The sequence below is a fragment of the Scyliorhinus canicula genome, chromosome 9 (assembly GCF_902713615.1).
Source record: "Scyliorhinus canicula chromosome 9, sScyCan1.1, whole genome shotgun sequence".
In the NCBI taxonomy this organism is placed as follows: Eukaryota; Metazoa; Chordata; class Chondrichthyes; order Carcharhiniformes; family Scyliorhinidae; genus Scyliorhinus; species Scyliorhinus canicula.
Window position 1 is genome coordinate 384,985 of NC_052154.1, and position 22,575 is coordinate 407,559.

Here is a 22,575-nt window from a genome sequence, read left to right on the forward strand (position 1 = left end):
AAAGGGGACAATTTCTGTTGGCCCAGTTCAGAGATCACTGCCTTTACAAGTGAATGTTAAGCTGGATGTGGAACTTGCAACAGGGGCAGTACGGTAGCATTGTGGATAGCACAATCGCTTCACAGCTCCAGGGTCCCAGGTTTGATTCCGGCTTGGGTCACTGTCTGTGCAGAGTCTGCACATCCTCCCTGTGTGTGCGTGGGTTTCCTCCGGGTGCTCTGGTTTCCTCCCACAGTCCAAAGATGTGCTGGTTAGGTGGATTGGCCATGATAAATTGCCCTTAGTGTCCAATATTGCCCTTAGTGTTAGGTGGGGTTACTGGGTTATGGGGATAAGGTGGAAGTGTTGACCTTGGGTAGGGTGCTCTTTCCAAGAGCCGGTGCAGGCTCGATGGGCCGAATGGCCTCCTTCTGCACTGTAAATTCTATGTAAATTCTATGTAACATCCAAAACAGTCTGAGGAAACTCACCGGATTTGGATGTGAGGATGTGTGTGCGTTTGGAATTCAGCGTCACTAGATCCACAATCTGAATGCGATTGTAATCTGCAGCAACAAACAGCTGGGCAGAATCAGCAGAAAACAGCAACTGATGAGCTGGCTGCAGAGTCTTCACAAATCGCGAGGCCTGTGGAAGGGACAAGGGAAAAAGGTTTACACAACCAGAAATCACCTGTACACAATCCTCACGAACACCCGAAAATCACCTGTACACAATTCAAACCAACAACTGAAAATCACTTGTACACAATCCTCACCAACTCACCCAGGACCCCACCAACTCCCAGCCCAAACTATATCCATCAAACCTCTTGGGCGCGATTCTCCGCCCCCCACGCCGGGTGGAAGAATAGCAGGAGAGCCTCCCGACATTTTTCACGCCCTCCCGCTACCACCCCCCCCCCCCCCCCCCCACACGCCACGAATCACCGCAAGCAGCGATTCCCCGAGGCCGATGGGCCGAGCAGCCAGGCCTTCACGCCCGTTTCAACACGGCGGCAAACACACCTGCTCACTGCCGTCGTGAAACGGCCGGCAGATGCCCGTTTGGGGCATCTAGAGGCCGTCGTCAAGGCCGCGCTGCCGTGACGCATGGGGCCGCACTCCTAGCCCCGCCCGGGGGAGGGGGGGGGGGGGGGGGGGGGAGAGACTCGGCCCCAGAAGTGGCCGTGAAGGCTGCCTGTCGGCCTGTCTCACGGCAGCCTTTACGATTCTCCGCATTTGCGGAGAATCTCGCCCCTTGTCTCACACACAAAAGCGTTACATAGATCGTGTCTCACACACATCTCCACACCACACCTCCAACCTCCCCCACCCACCTTTATTCAAACCAAATTACAATATGACATATTGTAATTTGGTTTAGATGCCCGTTTGGGGCATCTAGAGGCCGTCGTCAAGGCCGCGCTGCCGTGACGCATGGGGCCGCACTCCTAGCCCCGCCCGGGGGAGGGGGGGGGGGGGGGGGGAGAGAGACTCGGCCCCAGAAGTGGCCGTGAAGGCTGCCTGTCGGCCTGTCTCATGGCAGCCTTTACGATTCTCCGCATTTGCGGAGAATCTCGCCCCTTGTCTCACACACAAAAGCGTTACATAGATCGTGTCTCACACACATCTCCACACCACACCTCCAACCTCCCCCACCCACCTTTATTCAAACCAAATTACAATATGACAACACACCTCAAAAATTCTCCCACCACAATTTTGTATCTTACAACCCTGACATCTGACCTACCGCATTAACTGTGACTGAATCATTTTCATACTGCAGTCGATAAAGACGGACTCTGTAGATCGTCGAGAATGCAATCCAGGTCCCACAGAGAGAGAGCGCACAGCACCGTATGTGGTCACAACCCTACATAGGAAAAGTGACAAGACAGAACCAAAATCAGCAACAGGAGATTAAGCCCAGTACCTGCACACGCTGGGGGGGGTGGGGGGGGGGGAAGAGTTAGTGAGCCCAGTATCTGCACACACTGGGGGGGGGGGGGTTAGGGTTAGTTAGCCCAGTACCTGCACACACTGGGGGGGGGGGGGGTTAGGGTTAGAGAGCCCAATACCTACACACGCTGGGGGGGGGGTTAGGGTTAGTGAGCCCAGTACCTGCACACGCTGGGGGGTGGGTTAGTGAGCCCAGTACCTGCACATGCTGGGGGGTGGGTTAGGGTTAGTGAGCCCAGTATCTGCACACGCTGGGGGGGGGGTTAGGGTTAGTGAGCCCAGTACCTGCACACGCTGGGGGGTGGGTTAGTGAGCCCAGTACCTGCACACGCTGGGGGGGGGGGGGTGGGTTAGTGAGCCCAGTACCTGCACACGCTGGGGGGTGGGTTAGGGTTAGTGAGCCCAGTACCTGCACACGCTGGGGGTGTGGGTTAGGGTTAGTGAGCCCAGTACCTGCACACGCTGGGGGGTGGGTTAGGGTTAGTGAGCCCAGTACCTGCACACGCTGGGGGGGTGGGTTAGGGTTAGTTAGCCCAGTACCTGCACACGCTGGGGGGGGTGGGTTAGTGAGCCCAGTACCTGCACACGCTGGGGGGTGGGTTAGGGTTAGTGAGCCCAGTACCTGCACACGCTGGGGGGTGGGTTAGGGTTAGTGAGCCCAGTACCTGCACACGCTGGGGGGTGGTTTAGGGTTAGTGAGCCCAGTACCTGCACACGCTGGGGGTGGGGGGTGGGGGGGGGGGGGGGGGGGGGGTTAGTGAGCCCAGTACCTGCACACGCTGGGGGGTGGGTTAGGGTTAGTGAGCCCAGTACCTGCACACGCTTGGGGGGGGGGGGGGGGGGGGGGGGGGGGGTTAGTGAGCCCAGTACCTGCACACACTGGGGGGTGGGTTAGGGTTAGTGAGCCCAGTACCTGCACACACTGGGGGGTGGGTTAGGGTTAGTGAGCCCAGTACCTACACACGCTGGGGGGTGGGTTAGGGTTAGTTCGGGTTACTGAGCCCAGCACATTTGAAGTATTTCAGAGAAGTTTAACTTTGGTAATCGAGGGGGTGCATGGGTTGTCTTGTGAGGAACGATTGAGCAGGATGGGCTTATACTCATTGGAGTTTAGAAGAATAAGACATGATCTGAGAGAAACATGGAAGATTCGGACAGGGCGTCACAGGGTGGATATTGGGAGGATGTTCCTTCTCATAGGGAAATCTACAACTGTGGTCATAGTCTAAAAGTGAGGGATCTCCCAGTCAAAGCAGAGTTGGGAAGAAATTATTTTCTTCAAGGGTAGTTCACCTTTGAATGCAGTTAAAGTGAAGTTAGACAGATTTCTGATCTACAAGGCAGTTATGGGGACAGGCCACAGAATTGGTTGTTAAGGCCTGAAATCAGATACTCAGACCAGCCATGATCCTATTGATAGACAGAACAAGTTCGAGGAGCAGAAAGGCCTACTCCTATCCCTATTTCTGTCAACATAGAGGGGCGTGACTCCCAGAGTGAGCCCTGTGCAAAGGATGTCTTTTTGGGGGGGGGGGGGGGTCCTCTCACAGCAGGTTTGGCTGAATTCAGCTTGAAAGGATAAAGTAGTCAACATCTTGATGGCAAGCTATGTTTATCATGATCTCACAAAACACCACACAGACCCAGTCAGTGTTTAAAGCATCTATTGCTAAAGTCAGTGCCAAAACTGTCCAGTTCTTCCCACACACCTTGTTTTTTAATTGCAGAAGTTTCACTGGCTTTTTGCTGATTGGGAGGACATCCCCAGGATTTCCTAAGACAATGAGGAAGAGAAAATACATTATGCAGCATTAGTGAAATTAAATGAAAACTAATCTGGACAAACTGGACGCATAGCACAAAGTCCACAAATAAATGGGAAAATATTCAAAGCCAGCCTGATGTGGGACAGGCCTAGAATCACTGCAGGAATGAGGAGCGGCAACAAACTTGTGTTCTTTGCATGAGCAAAGAAATTAATCTCAAATGGGCCAGAGACAAATATATATTTAATTGGCTCCTGAGTTTAACACAAGGCATTATGTGTATGAAGATGTGAAGTTTAGACATTGAGGTTTACAGTGTACAGGGTCTCGACTTACACAGTGAGGGTGGACAGAGGTGGACACAATAGGGCAGCACGGTGGCGTAGTGAATAGCCCTGATGCCTCATGGTGTTGAGGTTCAATCCCAGCTCTGGGTCACTGTCCGTGTGGAGTTTGCACATTCTCCCCGTGTTTGTGGGGGTTTCGCCCCCACAACCCAAAAGATGTGCAGGGTAGGTGGATTGGCCGCGCTAAATTGCCCCTTAATTGGAAAAAATGAATTGGGCACACTAAATTTTATTTTTAAAAAGCGGAGACTGTGATGGTGTTAAATCCCGGTCATTATTAATTTAAAAAAATAAATTTAGAGTACCCAATTATTTTTTTCCAATTAAGGGGCATTTAGTGTGGCCAATCCACCTACCCTGCACATCTTTGGGTTGTGGGGGAGAGACCCACGCAATCACGGGGAGAATGTCCAAACTCCACACGGATAGTGACCCAGAGCTAGGATTGAACCTGGAACCTCGGCGCCGTGAGGCAGCTGGGCTAACCCACTGTGCCGCCGTGCTTCCCTATTAATTTTAATGTTACTCAAGTTGCTCAATGTGCCAAATTCTGGAGTTCCAATTTAGAATGTATCGATTAAGGAAGCACAATGTTTACACAGGATAAACTAGGCCTTACATTTCAATCAGTTTATAGAGATCACCCAAAAATGGCAGCAGAGAGAATGTTTAGCCCCTTTGACTGGAACCATAACTCCAATCTCACCAGTTTGCTCTTCCCTCATGACCTTTTATTTACTTTACAAATACTCAGCAAATTCCCTTTTCAATGATGTTACGATTGCTGCCGCAACGGTTACTTATCGTAAAGTATTCCATTGTCAAAACAAAACTAGTCTACCCCGCCCTTCTCCCCTCAGTCTAACCCCTCCCTTCTCCAATCTATCCTTGTGTTGCCAATTTATCAACCATTGGAAAGAAACATTTATTTAATGATTAAAATGAAATAGAAAATAATTCAGTAAAGAACAGAATTAAATACAGAAAGAAGAGAACTAAAAGTAAGAGGAGCAAAGTGTGTCAGATTAGATTACTATGGTGGCTAACATGGTGTCATCGTGCATCAGTCGCTGAAAGTAAGTGCGCAGGTACAGCAGGCAGTAAAGGCAGCAAATGTTATGCTGCCGTTCATAACAAGAGGATTGAGTATAGGAATAGAGATGTTTTACTGCAATTGTATAGGACATTGGTGAGGCCACACATGGAGTATTGTGTGCAGTTTTGGTCTCCTTATCTGTAGATGGATGTTCTTGCTATGGAGGGAGTGCAGCGAAGGTTTACCAGACTGAACCCAGGGACGGGGGAACCGTCATATGAGGAGAGATTAAATCGGTTAGGATTATATTCACTGGAGTTTAGAAGATGAGAGGGGATCCCATAGAAATTTACAAAATTCTTAACAGGATTAGACAGGGTAGATTCAGAAAGAATGTTCCCGATGGTGGGGAGTCCAGAACTAGGTGTCGTAGTTTGAGGATACAGTGCAAATCTTTTAGGATTGAGGAGAGGAGATATTTCTTCACCCAGAGAGTGGTGAATCTGTGGAATTCACTCCCACAGAAAGTAGTTGAGGCCAAAACGTTCTGTCATTTCAAGAAGGAATTAGATAAAAAATTTGGGGAAGCACGGTAGCACAGTGATTAGCACAGTTGCTTCACAGCTCCAGGGTCCCAGGTTCGATCCCCGGTTTGGGTCACTGTCTGTGTGGAGTCTGCACGTTCTCCCCATGTCTGCGTGGGTTTCCTCCGGGTGCTCCGGTTTCCTCCCACAGTCCAAAGATGTGCAGGTTAGGTCGGTTGGCCATGCTAAATTGCCCTTAGTGTCCTAAGGTTAGGCGAGGATAGGATGTAGGTGTACGGATAGGGTGGAGATGTGGGTGTAGGTAGGGTGCTCGTTCCAAGGACCGGTGCAGAATTGATGCGCCAAATGGCCTTCTTCTGCACTGTAAATTCTATGGTAGCTCTTGGGGCGAAAGGGATATGGGGATACTGACCTTGACGATCAGCCATAATCATAATGATTGGCGGAGGAGGCTGGAAGGGCCGGACGGCCTCCTCCTGCTTCTATTTTCTATGTCCGTTTCTTTGTAAACATTATCCTTTACCTATGGCTCCAGGGCTGCCCAATCGCCATAACTCGAGATGCTCTGGAAACTGAAACAGGAGGAGATTTGCCTTCCGGCTGCAGCACACCAAGCTTCGCTGTGGAGAATTCAAGGAATGGAGTTAAAGATTTGCTTATCACTTTCATGTTTCCCACCCCAGCCCTCCGCCAGCACTTTGCACAGCGAGATCCGTACGCGCAGGGCGAGCTCCGCACGCGCAGGGCGAGCTCCGCACGCGCAGGGCGAGCTCCGCACGCGCAGGGCGAGCTCCGCACGCGCAGGGGGAGCTCCGCACGCGCAGGGGGAGCTCCGCACGCGCAGGGGGAGCTCCGCACGCGCAGGGGGAGCTCCGCACGCGCAGGGGGAGCTCCGCACGCGCAGGGGGAGCTCCGCACGCGCAGGGGGAGCTCCGCACGCGCAGGGGGAGCTCCGCACGCGCAGGGGGAGCTCCGCACGCGCAGGGGGAGCTCCGTACGCGCAGGGGGAGCTCCGTACGCGCAGGGGGAGCTCCGTACGCGCAGGGGGAGCTCCGTACGCGCAGGGGGAGCTCCGTACGCGCAGGGGGAGCTCCGTACGCGCAGGGGGAGCTCCGTACGCGCAGGGGGAGCTCCGTGCGCGCAGGGGGAGCTCCGTACGCGCAGGGGGAGCTCCGTACGCGCAGGGGGAGCTCCGTACCCACAGGGAGAGCTCCATACCCACAGGGAGAGCTCCATACCCACAGGGAGAGCTCCATACCCACCACGCTGACTGGCTGAATGGTTGCAAAGTGTTCTTTTCTTTTATAAATTTAGGCTACCCAATAATTTTTTTCCAATTAAGGGTCAATTTAGCGTGGCCAATCCGCCTACCCTGCACATCTTTGGGTTGTGGGGGTGAAACCCACGCAAACACGGGGAGAATGTGCAAACTCCACACGGACAGTGACCCAGAGCTGGGATTGAACCTGGGACCTCGGCGCCCTGAGGCAGCAGCGCTAACCACTGCGCCACTGTGCTGCCCCAAGTGTTCCTCAACACAAAATAACCATTCTCGACATTGTAACTGTTCTTCCACTAATTTCACAAGACACCACCTACAGGATCGAAGGCAATACTTGGGTCATTTCGACTAATCATTCCCTAATTCCTTTTGTCCTGAAGGTTTTACTCCTCTCGATGCCTGGCTGTTCGCCTGCATCCCGTCATGCAAGTGTAGTCATATGGCAGATATGGAGGCCACTCGGCCATCGAGTTCATGCCTGCTCTCTCTGGAGAAATCCAGTCAATCCCATTCTCTATTTCTGTAGCTCTGCAAAATTTAGCTCCTTCAGGTTCCCATCCAATTCCCTTTTGAAATCATTAATCATCTTGGCTTCCAGCATGCTGGCAAACGCTTTAATAAGCAGCAGATCTGTGTCATTGCCACTTGCAGCACAAAGCAGTTCTCCTTTACATCCCCTGCACCTCCAACCTAAAACCTTAAATCTGTATCCCCTTGTCCTAGTATCATCAATTAATCGGAAAACTTCCCTTGTCTATCTTATCTGAATTGGTTAGAGAGCCAAAGTTTTACAGCAGAGAGGCCCTTCGGCCCATCGCGTCTGTGCCGGCCACCAAGGACTTATCTATTCTAATTCCTCTTTCCAACACCCAGTCTGTATTCCTTGTATGTATCATGTTTCAAATGCTCATCTAAATACTTCTTAAATGTTATGAGGGTTTCTGCCTCCACCACCCCCAACCGACCCAGCACCGGCCAGACACCGCACCGACCCCGCACCGACCCGACACCGACCCGATACCGCACAGACCCGACACCGCACCGACCCCGCGCCGCACCGACCCCGCACCGACCCGACACCGACCCGATACCGCACCGACCCGGCACCGCACCGACCCGACACCGCACCGACCCCGCGCCGCACCGACCCCGCACCGACCCGATACCGCACCGACCCGGCACCGCACCGACCCGACACCGCACCGACCGCCCAACATGTCCCAGAGAGGTACAACGCTACCGCTTTCCAATTCCCACGTGGAAACCATCTGCAGAGTACGATTGTCTTTGCTCACAAGCTCCGTAACTCAAGAGTTCAATTCAGAATTCTACTTCATTGTCTGTGCAGGAAAGTAATTAGATGCAGATTATACACTAGTTACATGTGCTGTAAGAAGTCTTACAACACCAGGTTAAAGTCCAACAGGTTTGTTTCAAACACGAGCTTTCGGAGCGCAGCTCCTTCCTCAGGTGAATGGCGAGGTGAATGGCGAACATACCTCGCCATTCACCTGAGGAAGGAGCTGCGCTCCGAAAGCTCGTGTTTGAAACAAACCTGTTGGACTTTAACCTGGTGTAAGACTTCTTACTGTGTTCACCCCAGTCCAACGCCGGCATCTCCACATCATACTTACATGTGGGAAGAGGATTTTGCGAAGAGCAGCTTCGTACGACTTGGTTTCCACCAGGTCCATCAGGGGGCGAATGACAAGTTGGGCATCCAAACCTGAGCAGGAAGAAAGTAACTCAGAGAAATGTTTTACTTTATAGCTCACTGAACCTAGCAACAGATTTGATGCACTCACCGCCTGAGATAAGAGCAGTCTTGGTGTGAACGACAGCCCTCACATCATGGGAGTGGTGTTTAAAGGTCTTTGTGCGAACCCACTGGGCGTCGGAAACTCCTGATTTTACTATCAGCAGCTGAAATTGGACTACAGTTCCCTCTGATGTCCCAGCAACAATGCTGTCCTCGGCCTGCAGAGAGAACGATCCTGATCAGCAGAGTGTACAACAGGCCATGGCAGGGACAGGAGTGAGATGGTGAGTTTGGTCCCTAAATGAGCGGGGAGTGATTGGACCAGTGGCAAAAATCTCACTCACATCATTCACCGCCAGCGTCAGCACATCACATTTGGTGATGGGATGCGTTTTCAGCAGAGTTCCCGTCCGCCAATCCCAGAACTGCACTTTCCCCGCTGAATCTGCGCTGACGATGGTATAATCACTCAGGAAGCAGACACTCCATACCACACATTCCCAATTGTGCAGTGCTGTACCACCACGATCCACAAGAATTCGCCGTGTGCTGTGACCTGGAGAGAGAGAGTGATTAACATGGGGAAATGTGGCAATCAAGAGGAGCCGATATTCAGTTAAATGCCATTGACAGAAAGAAAAAAAGAAATGCAGAATGGGTCAAGCAAGAAAGCCTCTAAATTTAAAAATAAATTAGTTTTGCCCTCAGTGAATCGGAGCTGGGTCAAGTCTCGATATCAGAGTGAGTGTATGAGAGAGGGAGAAGACAGTCGGTGTGGATTCAGTATGTACACAGCGTGTACTATCGAGACTATGGACCGCAGAAACTTGCCAAGCATGTCCCAAGCCTGCAACCTGTACAACCGAGAAGAGCAAGGCATCTGTACGCAGGAACACCTCCACCAAGCCCAAACCATCACTAGGTCAAAAGTCTGGATCCCTCCCCTTCCCCAACAGCACTGTGGGTGTACCTTCATCACAGACTGCAGATATTCAAGAAGGAAGCTCACTATTACTTCAAGTGCGATTATGGACAGACAATAAATGTTGCCCTTGCCAGCAATGTCAATATCCTATAACTGATAATAAAGTTTTAAACCCAGACCTCTGCATTGTAAAGGCAGCATACAAACTACTTCACTCTGATCACTTTGTAAACTCCAATCCACTAATAACAATCACACACCCACTTACCGGACTTCACATCAAAAACTCGGATAACATCCAGTGACCCTGTCACAATCATCATGCCAGACTTATGCCAGGCCAGGGAAAGTACACGACCTGCCAAAGAGAAAGAGAGACCCATCACCTTACTGCTGCTATTTCATCCAAACCTATGGTCAGAGACAAGTTGTTAAACCACCATGTCAGTATCAGCTTTTTGAAGGATCGATGTAATTAATCACTTCCTGATCTTTTATGTACAGCCATGAAATTCTTTACTTTTCAAGTTACATGTCTGCCAATTTGAAAAATACCCGTTAATTCCTTCTCTTTGTTTCCTGTCTGCCGATCAGTTTTCTATCCATCTCAATACACTACCCCTAATCCCATGCATCTTAATTTTACACACTAATCTGTTATGCGGGACTTTGTCAAAAGCTTTCTGAAAATCCAAATTAACCACATCCACTGGCTCCCCCTCGTCAATTCTACTAGTTACATCCTTGAAGAATTCCAGCAGATGTCAGGCATGATTTCCCTTTCTTTTTGGGCAGCGCGGAAGCACAGTGGTTAGAACAATTGCTGCACAGCTCCAGAGTCCCAGGTTCGATTCCCGGCTTGGGTCACTGTCTTTGCGGAGTCTGCACTTTCTTCCCGTGTCTGCGTGGGTTTCCTCCGGGTGCTCGGTTTCCTCCCACAGTCCAAAGCTGTGCAGGTTAGGTGGATTGGCCTTAAGTGCCCAAAATTGCCCTTAGTGTTGGGTAGAGTTACTGGGTTATGGGGATAGGGTGGATGTGTGGGCTTGGGTAGGGTGCTCTTTCCAAGAGCCGGTGCAGACTCGAAGGGCCGAATAGCCTCCTTCTGCACTGCAAATTCTATGATTCTTAATCCATGCTGGCTCTGTCCGATCCTGCCACTGTTTTCCAAATGCTCTGCTATAAAACCTTTGATAATGGATTCTAGCGTTTTTTCCCCACTACTGACATCAGGCTTACTATCTATAATTCCCTGCTTTCTCTGCATCTCCCTTTTTAAATAGTGGGGTTACATTAGCTACCCTCCAATCTGCAGGGACTGTTCTAGAGTCTATAGAATCCTGGAAGATGAGCACCATTGTATCCACTATTTTGGGCAGCACGGTAGCATGGTGGTTAGCATAAATGCTTCACAGCTCCAGGGTCCCAGGTTCGGTTCACGGCTGGGTCACTGTCTGTGCGGAGTCTGCACGTCCTCCCCGTGTGTGCATGGATTTCCTCCGGGTGCTCCGGTTTCCTCCCACAGTCCAAAGATGTGCGGGTTAGGTGGATTGGCCATGCTAAATTGCCCGTAGTGTCCTAAAAGTAAGGTTAAGGGAGGGTTGTTGGGTTACGGGTATAGGGTGGATACATGGGTTTGAGTAGGGTGATCGTTGCTTGGCACAACATCGAGGGCTGAAGGGCCTGTTCTGTGCTGTACTGTTCTATGTTCTAGAGCAATTTCCTTAAGTACTCTGGGATGTAGATTATCAGCCCCTGGGGATTTATCAGCCTTCAATCCCATCAATTTCCCCAACACCACTTCTTTACTAATATTGATCTCCTTCAGTTCCTCCCACTAAACCCTGTGTTCCCCAACATTTCTGGTATTTTATTTGTGTCCTCATTTGAGAAGACAGAACCAAAGTATGTATTTAGTTGCTCAGCCATTTCTTTGCCCCCTATTATAGATTCCCATTTCTGACTGCAAGGAACCTACATTTGTCATCACCAATCTTTTTCTCTTTGAGAGGCTTTGAGTCAGTTTTTATGTTCCCTGCAAGCTTACTCTCGTCCTCTGTTTTCCCTTTCTTAATTGATTCCTTTATCTGCTTTTGCCAAAATCTAAACTGCTCCCAGTGCTCAGTTCTGTATGCTTCTTCTTTGGATTGAATACTGTCTCTAATTTCCCTTGCAAGCAACAGTCCGGCCACCTTTTTTGTTTTGTTAATGTGGCAGACAGGAGTAAACAATTCTTGCAGTTCCCACAGGCGCTTTTCAAATGTTTGCCATTGCCTATCCATTATCATCCCTTTAAGTAACGTTCGCCAATCGGTCATAGCCAACTCGCTTCTCATATCATTGCAGTTTCCTCATTTTGATTTAGGACCCGAATCTTTGAATTAACTCTGTCACTCTTCATCTTGATGAAGAATTCTATCTATTATGGTCGCTCATCCCAAGGGGCCTTGCACAACTAGATTGCCAATGATTCTTTTCTCAATATACATAAGAATGTAAGAACTAGGAGCAGGAGTAGGCCATCTGGCCCCTCGAGCCTACTCCGCCATTCAATTAGATCATGGCTGATCTTTTGTGGACTCAGCTCCACTTTCCGGCCCGAACACCATAACCCTTAATCCCTTTATTCTTCAAAAAACTATCTATCTTTACCTTAAAAACATGTAATGAAGGAGCCTCAACTGCTTCACTGGGCAAGGAATTCCATAGATTCACAACCCTTTGGGTGAAGAAGTTCCTCCTAAACTCAGTCCTAAATCTACTTCCCCTTATTTTGAGGCTATGTCCCCTAGTTCTGCTGTCACCCGCCAGTGGAAACAACCTGCTCACATCTATCCTATCTATTCCCTTCATAATTTTAAATGTTTCTATAAGATCCCCCCTCATCCTTCTAAATTCCAACGAGTACAGTCCCAGTCTACTCAACCTCTCCTCATAATCCAACCCCTTCAGCTCTGGGATTAACCTAGTGAATTCTCCTCTGCACACCCTCCAGCGCCAGTACGTCCTTTCTCAAGTAAGGAGACCAAAACTGAACACAATACTCCAGGTGTGGCCGCACTAACACCTTATACAATTGCAACATAACCTCCCTAGTCTTAAACTCCATCCCTCTAGCAATGAAGGACAAAATTTCATTTGCCTTCTTAATCACCTGTTGCACTTGTAAACCAACCTTCTGTGACTCATGCACTAGCACACCCAAGTCTCTCTGAACAGCGGCATGCTTTAATATTTTATCGTTTAAATAATAATTCCGTTTGCTGTTATTCCTACCAAAATGGATAACCTCACATTTGTCAACATTGTATTCCATCTGCCAGACTCTAGCCCATTCACTTAACCTATCCAAATCCCTCTGCAGACTTCCAGTATCCTCTGCACTTTTCGCTTTACCACTCATCTTAGTGTCATCTCACCCGCAAGGGGGGGAGGGGGCAGCACTAAAGGGGCTGCCGTTCAATCAAGCCCGACATAAATTCCGCTACCTGGGGATCCAAATAGCCCATGACTGGAAAGGGATCCACAAATGGAACCTCACCAGCCTGACGGAGGAAGTTAAAAAGGACCTGCAAAGATGGAACACACTCCCGCTCTCCCTCGCGGGGAGAGTTCAGACGACCAAAATGAACGTACTGCCCAGGTTCCTCTTCCTGTTTAGATCCATTCCGATCTACATCCCCAAGGCCTTTTTCAAAGCGCTGGACAAACTCATCATGGCGTTCGTATGGGGGGGTAAAAATGCTAGGATCCCAAAGAAGGTCTTACAAAAAACAAAAACCAGGGGAGGGCTAGCCCTCCCGAATCTACAATTCTACCACTGGGCAGCAACAGCCGAGCGAGTAAGGGGATGGATCCAGGAGCCAGAGGCTGAGTGGGTGCGTGCGGAGGAGGCCTCCTGCATGGGAACCTCCCTTCGGGCCCTCGCCACGGCAGCACTCCCATCCCCACCCAAAAAACACTCCAGCAGCCCAGTGGTGACAGCCACCCTCCAATCCTGGAACCAACTGCGGCAGCAACTTGGCCTGACCAAAATGTCGAACAGGGCTCCCATCTGCAACAACCATAGGTTCACACCAGCACTGACTGACGCCACCTTCAAAAGGTGGAGGCAGGACGGGGGGACACTGACAGTCAGGGACCTATACACGGACGACAGGATCGCAACACTGGACGAACTGACAGAGAAATTTCAGCTAGCTGGGGGGAACGAGCTACGGTACCTGCAGCTCAAACACTTCCTACGAAAGGAGACAAGGACGTACCCACAACCGCCACGACAGACACTACTGGAAGACCTACTGGACGCAAGTATCCTAGAGAAAGGGAACTGTAGTGACATGTATGACCGACTGGTAGATAGGGACGACACCGTACTGGACGCAACAAGAAGGAAATGGGAGGACGACCTGGGGATGGAGATAGGGTGGGGACTCTGGAGCGAAGCACTGCATAGGGTCAACTCCACCTCCACGTGCGCAAGGCTCAGCCTGACGCAACTAAAAGTGGTACATAGAGCCCACTTAACAAGAACCCGTATGAGTAGGTTCTTCCCGGAGGTGGAAGACAGATGTGAACGGTGCCAAAGAGGCCCGGCCAACCACGCCCACATGTTCTGGTCTTGCCCCAGACTCGTGGAGTACTGGACAGCCTTCTTCGAGGTTATGTCCAAAGTGGTGGGAGTGAGGGTGGAGCCATGCCCGATAGTGGCGGTCTTCGGGGTTTCAGAACAGCCAGATCTATTCCTGGGGAGGAGGGCGGACGCCCTTGCCTTGCCTCCCTGATCGCCCGCCGTAGAATCCTGTTTGGCTGGCGGTCAGCAGCACCGCCCAGAGCTGCGGACTGGCTGTCCGACCTCTCGGAATCTCTCCAAATGGAGAAAATCAAATTTGCCATCCGAGGGTCGGACGACGGCTTCCACAGAACGTGGGAGCCATTCATGCAACTGTTCCGGGACCTATTTGTGGCCAATGTACAAGAGGAAGAATAGTCGGGGGAAGGTAGCGGGAGGGGGCTACAGGTTCGGTACGGGGGTTCGATGGCTAGCTAAGGCCCAAAACCAAACTAAATAAACATGTTGAGGGGGGGGGGGGGGGGGGGGGGGCGGGCGCAGTTACTACTACGAAGATGCTTACCTGTAAATTTGTATGTTAATTTTTGCGTGTTTGTTTGTTTTTTTTTGTTCTTTTTCTCTCCTAACAATTTGTAATTTGTTCAATATAAAATATGAAAACTGAATAAAAACATTTATAAAAAAAAAAAAAAATCTTAGTGTCATCTGCAAACTTGGACACATTGCCCTTGGTCCCCAACTCCAAATCATCTATGTAAATTGTGAACAATTGTGGGCCCAACACGGATCCCTGAGGGACACCACTAGCTACTGATTGCCAACCAGAGAAACACCCATTATCCCAACTCTTTGCTTTCTATTAATTAACCAATCCTCTATCCATGCTACTACTTTACCCTTAATGCCATGCATCTTTATCTTATGCAGCAACCTTTTGTGTGGCACCTTGTCAAAGGCTTTCTGGAAATCCAGATATACCACATCCATCGGCTGCCCGTTATCTACTGCACTGGTAATGTCCTCAAAAAATTCCACTAAATTAGTTAGGCATGACCTGCCCTTTACGAACCCATGCTGCGTCTGCCCAATGGGACAATTTCTATCCAGATGCCTCGCAATTTCTTCCTTGATGATAGATTCCAGCATCTTCCCTACTACCGAAGTTAAGCTCACTGGCCTATAATTTCCTGCTTTCTGCCTACCTCCTTTTTTAAACAGTGGCGTCACGTTTGCTAATTTCCAATCCACAGGGACCACCCCAGAGTCTAGTGAATTTTGGTAAATTATCACTCGTGCATCTGCAATTTCCCTAGCCATCTCTTTTAGCACTCTGGGATGCATTCCATCAGGGCCAGGAGACTTGTCTACCTTTAGCCCCATTAGCTTGCCCATCACTCCCTCCTTAGTGATAACAATCCTCTCATGGTCCTCACCTGTCATAGCCTCATTTCTATCAGTCGCTGGCATGTTATTTGTATCTTCCACTGTGAAGACCGACCCAAAAACCTGTTCAGTTCCTCAGCCATTTCCTCATTTCCCATTATTAAAACTCCCTTCTCATCCTCTAAAGGACCAATATTTACCTTAGCCACTCTTTTTTGTCTTATATATTTGTAAAAACTTTTACTGTCTGTTTTTATATTCTGAGCAAGTTTACTCTCATACTCTTACTCTTTATAGGTTTTTTAGTAGCTTTCTGTTGCCCCCTAAAGATTTCCCAGTCCTCTAATCTCCCAGCAATCTTTGCCACTTTATATGCTTTTTCCTTCAATTTGATACTCTCCCTTATTTCCTTAGATATCCACGGTCGATTTTCCCTCTTTCTTCCGTCCTTCATTTTTGTTGGTATAAACCTTTGCTGAACACTGTGAAAAATCGCTTGGAAGGTTCTCCACTGTTCCTCAATTGTTCCACCATAAAGTCTTAGCTCCCAGTCTACCTTAGCTAGTTCTTCTCTCATCCCCTTACAATCTCCTTTGTTTAAACACAAAACACTAGTATTTGATTTTACTTTCTCACCCTCCATCTGTATTTTAAATTCCACCATATTGTGATCGCTCCTTCCGAGAGGATCCCTAACTATGAGATCATGAATCAATCCTGTCTCATTACAGGACAAGATCTAGGACCGCTTGTTCCCTCGTAGGTTCCATTACATACTGTTCTAGGAAACTATCGCGGATACATTCTATAAACTCCTCCTCAAGGTTGCCTTGACCGACATGGTTAAACCAATCGACATGTAGATTAAAATCCCCCATGATAACTGCTGTACCATTTCTACATGCATCAGTTATTTCTTTGTTTATTGCCTGCCCCACCATATCGTTACTATTTGGTGGCCGATACACTACTCCTATCAGTGACTTTTTCGCCTTACTATTCCTGATTTCCACCCAAATGGATTCAACCTTATCCTCCATAGCACCGATGTCATCCTTAAATAACAGAGCAACACCACCTCCCTTACCATCCACTCTGTCCTTCCGAATAGTTTGATACCCTCGGATATTTAACTCCCAGTCGTGACCATCCTTTAACCATGTTTCAGTAATGGCCACTAAATCATAGTCATTTACGATGATTTGTGCCATCAACTCATTTACTTTATTCCGAATACTACGAGCATTCAGGTAAAGTACACTTATGTTGGTTTTTTTACCTCTGTTTTGAATCTTAACATCTCCAGTTTTATTCCTTTTGTTATTACTGGGCCTATTCACTCAGCTCCCCTCAGTCACTGTACAGTGTACTGTCGCCCTTTTAGATTTTTGACTATGTCTTCTCTGCCTTGCACTTTTCCCCTTACTTCCTTTTGCTTCTGTCCCTGTTTTACTACCTTCCAACTTCCTGCATCGGTTCCCATCCCCCTGCCACATTAGTTTAAACCCTCCCCAACAGCTCTAGAAAACACCCCCCCCAGGACATCGGTTCCAGTCCTGCCCAGGTGCAGACCGTCCGGTTTGTACTGGTCCCACCTCCCCCAGAGCCGGTCCCAATGCCCCAGGAATTTGAATCCCTCCCTCTTGCACCATCTCTCGAGCCACGCATTCATCCTATCTATCCTGACATTCTTACTCTGACTAGCTCGTGGCACTGGTAGCAATCCTGAGATTACTACCTTTGAGGTCCTACTTTTTAGTTTAACTCCTAACTCCCTGAATTCCGCTTGTAGGACCTCATCCCGTTTTTTACCTATATCGTTGGTGCCTATGTGCACCACGACAGCTGGCCGTTCACCCCCCCCCCCCCCCCCCCCCCCAGAATGTCCTGCAGCCGCTCCGAGACATCCTTGACCCTTACACCAGGGAGGCAACATACCATTCGGGAGTCTTGATTGCGTCCACAGAACCGCCTGTCTATTCCCCTTACGATCGAGTCCCCTATCACTATAGCCCTGCCATTTTTCTTCCTGCCCTGCTGTGCAGCAGAGCCAGCCACGGTGCCATGAACCTGGCTGCTGCTGCCTCCCCCTGGTGAGCCATCTCCCTCAACAGTATCCAAAGCGGTATATCTGTTTTGCAGGGAGATGACCGCAGGGGACACCTGCACTGCCTTCCTACTCTTACTCTTTCTTTTGGTCACCCATTTTCTATCTCCCTCAGTAACCTTCACCTGCGGTGTGACCAACTCGCTAAACGTGCTATCCACGACCTCCTCAGCATCGCGGATGCTCCAAAGCGAGTCCATCCGCAGCTCCAGAGCCGTCAAGCGGTCTAACAAGAGCTGCAACTGAACACACTTCTTGCACGTGAAGGAGCCAGGGACAGTGGACGTGTCCCTGAGCTCCCACATCGCACACGAGGAGCATGACACGGGTCTGGGATCTCCTGCCATGTCTTAAACCCTTGGTAAGGGTACATTATAAGTACGATGTCTAGGATAATCTGTTATCTCTACGTATTGGTCCAGAAAACCATCCCGTATACCCTCCAGAAATTCCTGTTCTACGCATTGTGACGAATTTGATTTGCCCAATCTATATGCAGATTAAAGTCACCCAGAGTGACAAGATTTTCATTTATCATGTGTCTCTAATTTCCTGTTTAATGCCATTCCCAACATCACCACTGTAGTTTGGGGGTATATATGCAACCCCCACTAACGTTTTTTGGTGTTTCTCAGCTCTAATAATAAGCTTTATTAGTGTCACAAGTAGGCTTACATTAACACTGCAATCCCCTAGTCGCCACATTCGGGCACCTGTTCAAGTACCCGGGTGCCTGGCGATGTGAAGCATCAGTGCTAACCACTGCTACCGAGCTCTACCCAGACAGATTCCACATTGTTGGAACAAATAGGGTGGCACGGTAGCACAGTGGTTAGCACTGTTGCTTCACAGCGCCAGAGTCCCAGGTTCGGTTCCCGGCTTGGGAAAAAGCACCGGAATGTGGCGGCTAAGGGCTTTTCACAATAACTTCATTGCAGTGTTAATGTAATCTTACTTGTGACAATAAAGATTATTTTATGGTTTCTCGCTGTTGCTTTAATTTCCTCTTTAACCAGCACTGCCACTCCACCACCTTTTCTGTTTTGACTGTCCTTCCTAAATACAGAATACCCATGGACACTCAGTTCCCATCCCTAGTCACCATGCAGCCATGTCTCCACTATTCCGATGATATTGTTCCCGTTTACATCTATTTGCATGATTAGTTAATCCACTTTATTGCGAATGCTTCGCACATTAAGACACAAAGCCTGAAGGCTGGTCGGTAAAAAATTTTGTGTCCTGGTTGGGGCAGCAGGGTAGCATGGTGGTTAGCATAAATGCTTCACAGCTCCAGGGTCCCAGGTTCGATTCCCGGCTGGGTCACTGTCTGTGTGGAGTCTGCACGTCCTCCCCCTGTGTGCGTGGGTTTCCTCCGGGTGCTCCGGTTTCCTCCCACAGTCCAAAGATGTGCGGGTTAGGTGGATTGGCCATGCTAAATTGCCCGTAGTGTCCTAATAAAAGTAAAGTTTGGGGGGGGGGGGGGGGGGGTTGTTGGGTTACGGGTATAGGGTGGATACGTGGGTTTGAGTGGGGTGATTATGGCTCGGCACAACATTGAGGGCCGAAGGGCCTGTTCTGTGCTGTACTGTTTAATTCGGGTCCTTGATTTCTCTGCCCATCACATTTTCCTCTTTCTGTCTTTTGTTCTTGTCCATGTTTTTCCCTCCTTTGACTCCTTGGAAAGGTTCCCATCACTCTGCCTTTTTAGTTTAACCCCCACCCACTCTAGCAAATACTCCCCCCTAGGACAGTCCAGCCCAGGTGTAACCAATCCAGTTTTTCTTGTTCCCACCTCCCCCAACACGATTCCCAATGCCCCAGGAATCTGAAAATCTTCCTCTCACAATCTCTTCAGCCTCGTATTCATCCGCTATATCCTGCTATTTCTGCTCTGACTGGCACGTAATCCTGAGGTCACTACCTTGGAAGTCCGATTTTTAAAACTTACTTCCTAATTCCCTTTATTCTGCTTTTAGGACTTTGTCCTTTTTTAAACCTATGTCGTTTGTACTAATGTGTACCATGACCATTGGCTGTTCACCCTCCACCTCCAGAATGTCCGGTAGCTGTTAAGATATCCTTGACCCTAGCATCAGGGAGGCAACGTACCATCCAGGAGTCTCGTTTGCAGCCACAGAAACGCCTCCATATTCCCCTTACAATTGAAGCCCCTATAACTATTGCATTCCCACACTATTTACTCCTCTCCCATGTAGCAGAGCCAACTGTGGTTCAATGAGTTTTGTTGTTGCTCCTTCCCGTGAGGTCATTCCCACAACAGTATCCAAAAAGTTTAGCGTTTTTTCAGGGGAATGGCCTCTGTCTAGTCCTTGTACCAATAAAATTAGGAATTAATTAATAGTAGGGCAGCACGTTGGCGCAGTGGGTTAGCCCTGCAGCCTCACGGCACCGAGGTCCCAGGTTCGATCCCGGCTCTGGATCACTATCTGTGTGGAGTTTGCACATTCACCCCATGTTTGCGTGGGTTTCACCCCCACAACCCAAAGATATGCAGGCTGGGTGGATTGGCCACGCTAAATTGCCCCTCAATTGGAAAAAATGAATTGGGAACTCTAAATTTATTTATTTTTTTAAATAATAATAATTATTAGTACAATCACTGTACTACCATTCGCCTGAAACCCATTCACACATTTCAGCCATGTTCTGTCTTTATTCATAACCCATTGCAACCTCCCTACAGCCCTCAAACACACATTCCAACAACAATTACATGCAGGAGCTAATGTTGAGACAAAGTGACCACCTGACTGTCCCTCCAGCCAGACGTGGTGCTGGGTTCAGGATTACTGCTATAACAAAAACCTGACTCTGCTCGGCACCTTTTTGGCGATCCAGACTTCTCTCAAACTGAATTTTATCTGGAACAATCTCGAACAATTTGACAGAGCCATCTTCACACCCAACCTGCAGGCAACAAAGACAGAAAACCATTAGTGACCAGTGCTCACAGAACCCGACATGAAACAGTTAGGCTTAATAATAATATTAAAATAAAATTCTTCACTTTGTGCATTCACAACAAATGAAAGTTCTGGAGGGGAAGAAAGTGTTTTACAGACACTCAGTCACTTTAAATCTGAAGTTACAAGATACATTCCTGGGGAGAAAATATGCGTTCCTCAATATCAAACACTTCCAGCAAGATACAGAATAAAGATCCCATTTCACCATCTCCATACAGGTAGAGCAAATAGAGGAAGGAAACATAGAAAATAGGAGGAGGCCATTCGGCCCTTCGAGTCTGCTCTTCTATTCATTACGATCATCACACTCAAGAGCTTAATCCCGATTTCCCCCATATCCTTTGATCCCCTTCGCTCTAACTACTCGGGCAGCATGGTAGCACAAGTGGACAGCACTGCGGCTTCACAGTGCCAGGCTCCTAGGTTCGATTCCTCGCTGGGTCACTGTCTGTGCCGAGTCTACACGTTCTCCTCGTGTCTGCGTGGGTTTCCTCCGGGTGCTCCGGTTTCCTCCCACGGTCCAAAGACGTGCAGGTTAGGAGGACTGGCCATGATAAATTGCCCTTAGTGTCCAAAAAGGTTAGGAGGGGTTATTGGGTTACGTTGGGACAGGGTGGAAGTGAGGGCTTAAGTGGGTCAGTGCAGACTCGATGGGCCGAATGGCCTCCTTCTGCACTGTATGTTCTATGTATGTACTATATATAACTGCTACTTGAAAACATGCAATGTTTTGGTCTCAACTACTTCCTGTGGTAACTAATTCCACAGGCCGACCATTCTCTGGGTGAAGAAATTTCTCCTCATCTCTGTCCTAAATGGTCTACCCCGTATCTCAGACTGTGACCCTTGGTTCTGGACACACCCACCATTGGGAACATCCTTCATGCATCTACCCTGTTCAGTCCTTTTAGAATTTTATAGATTTTGAGGAGACCCTACCTCATTCTTTGAACTCCGGGGAATTCAATCCTAACCGATTCAATCTTTCTCCATACCTCTCCACCTGCTTCAAGAAGACCACCATCATACTGGTGCCAAAGAAGAACCAGGCAACGTGCCTCAATGACTACCGTCTGGTGGCCCTGACTTCAGTCGTAATGAAGTGCTTCGAGAGGTTGGTCATGAAGCGCATCAACTCCATACTCCCAGAACGCCTTGATCCACTGCAATTCGCATACCGTCGCAACCAGTCCACAGCAGATGCCACCTCCCTGGCCCTATACTCATCCCAAGAGCATCTCAACAACAAGGACTCCTAGATCAGACTCCTATTTATTGACGACAGCTGCGCCTTCAATGCCATAATCCCAGCCAAGGTCATATCAAAGCTCCAAAACCTAGGACTTGGCTCCTCCCTCTCCAACTGGATCCTCAGCTTTCTAACCCAGACCACAATCAGTAAGAATAAACAACAATACCTCCTCCACAATAGTCCTCAATACCGGGGCCCTGCAAGGCTGCGTACTTAGCCCCTCTCTATGCTCCCTGTACACACAGGACTGCGTGGCAAAATTTGGTTCCCACTCCATCTATACGTTTCCTGACGATATGAGCCGTATCTTGAATAACGAGTCAGAATACAGGAGGGAGACACACACCCGTCAGCATCAACGGGGCCAAGATGGAGATGGTTAGCAGTTTCAAATTCCTAGGGATACACATCTGCAAAAATCTGTCCACCCATGTTGATGCTACCATCAAGAAAGCACAACAGCGCCTATACTTCCTCAGGAAGCTAAGGAAATTTGGCATGCGCACATTAACTCTTACCAACTTTTACAGATGCACCATAGAAAGCATCCTATCTGGCTGCATCACAGCCTGGTATGGCAACTGCTTGGCCCAAGACCGCAAGAAACTTCAGAGAGTCGTGAACACAGCCCAGTCCATCACACAAACCTGCTTCCTATCCATTGCCTCCA

At 49.0% G+C, this 22,575-nt stretch overlaps 1 protein-coding gene across 1 annotated transcript in view; it reads right to left on the reverse strand.

Annotated features, from left to right (window-relative positions):
• The window catches only part of utp4 (UTP4 small subunit processome component), a 39,713-nt gene extending 17,146 nt beyond the window's left edge, over window positions 1-22,567 (reverse strand). The window contains exons 1-10 of the mRNA XM_038808427.1: window positions 22,553-22,567; window positions 20,510-20,594; window positions 9,872-9,961; window positions 9,023-9,234; window positions 8,725-8,896; window positions 8,554-8,645; window positions 6,161-6,257; window positions 3,653-3,717; window positions 1,735-1,857; window positions 471-627 (exon numbers count right to left, since the gene is read on the reverse strand). Coding sequence (XP_038664355.1) covers window positions 471-627; window positions 1,735-1,857; window positions 3,653-3,717; window positions 6,161-6,257; window positions 8,554-8,645; window positions 8,725-8,896; window positions 9,023-9,234; window positions 9,872-9,961; window positions 20,510-20,594; window positions 22,553-22,567 — 1,108 coding nt within the window. The remainder of the gene's footprint in view (window positions 1-470; window positions 628-1,734; window positions 1,858-3,652; window positions 3,718-6,160; window positions 6,258-8,553; window positions 8,646-8,724; window positions 8,897-9,022; window positions 9,235-9,871; window positions 9,962-20,509; window positions 20,595-22,552) is intronic.
• Window positions 22,568-22,575: the final 8 nt, after the last annotated feature.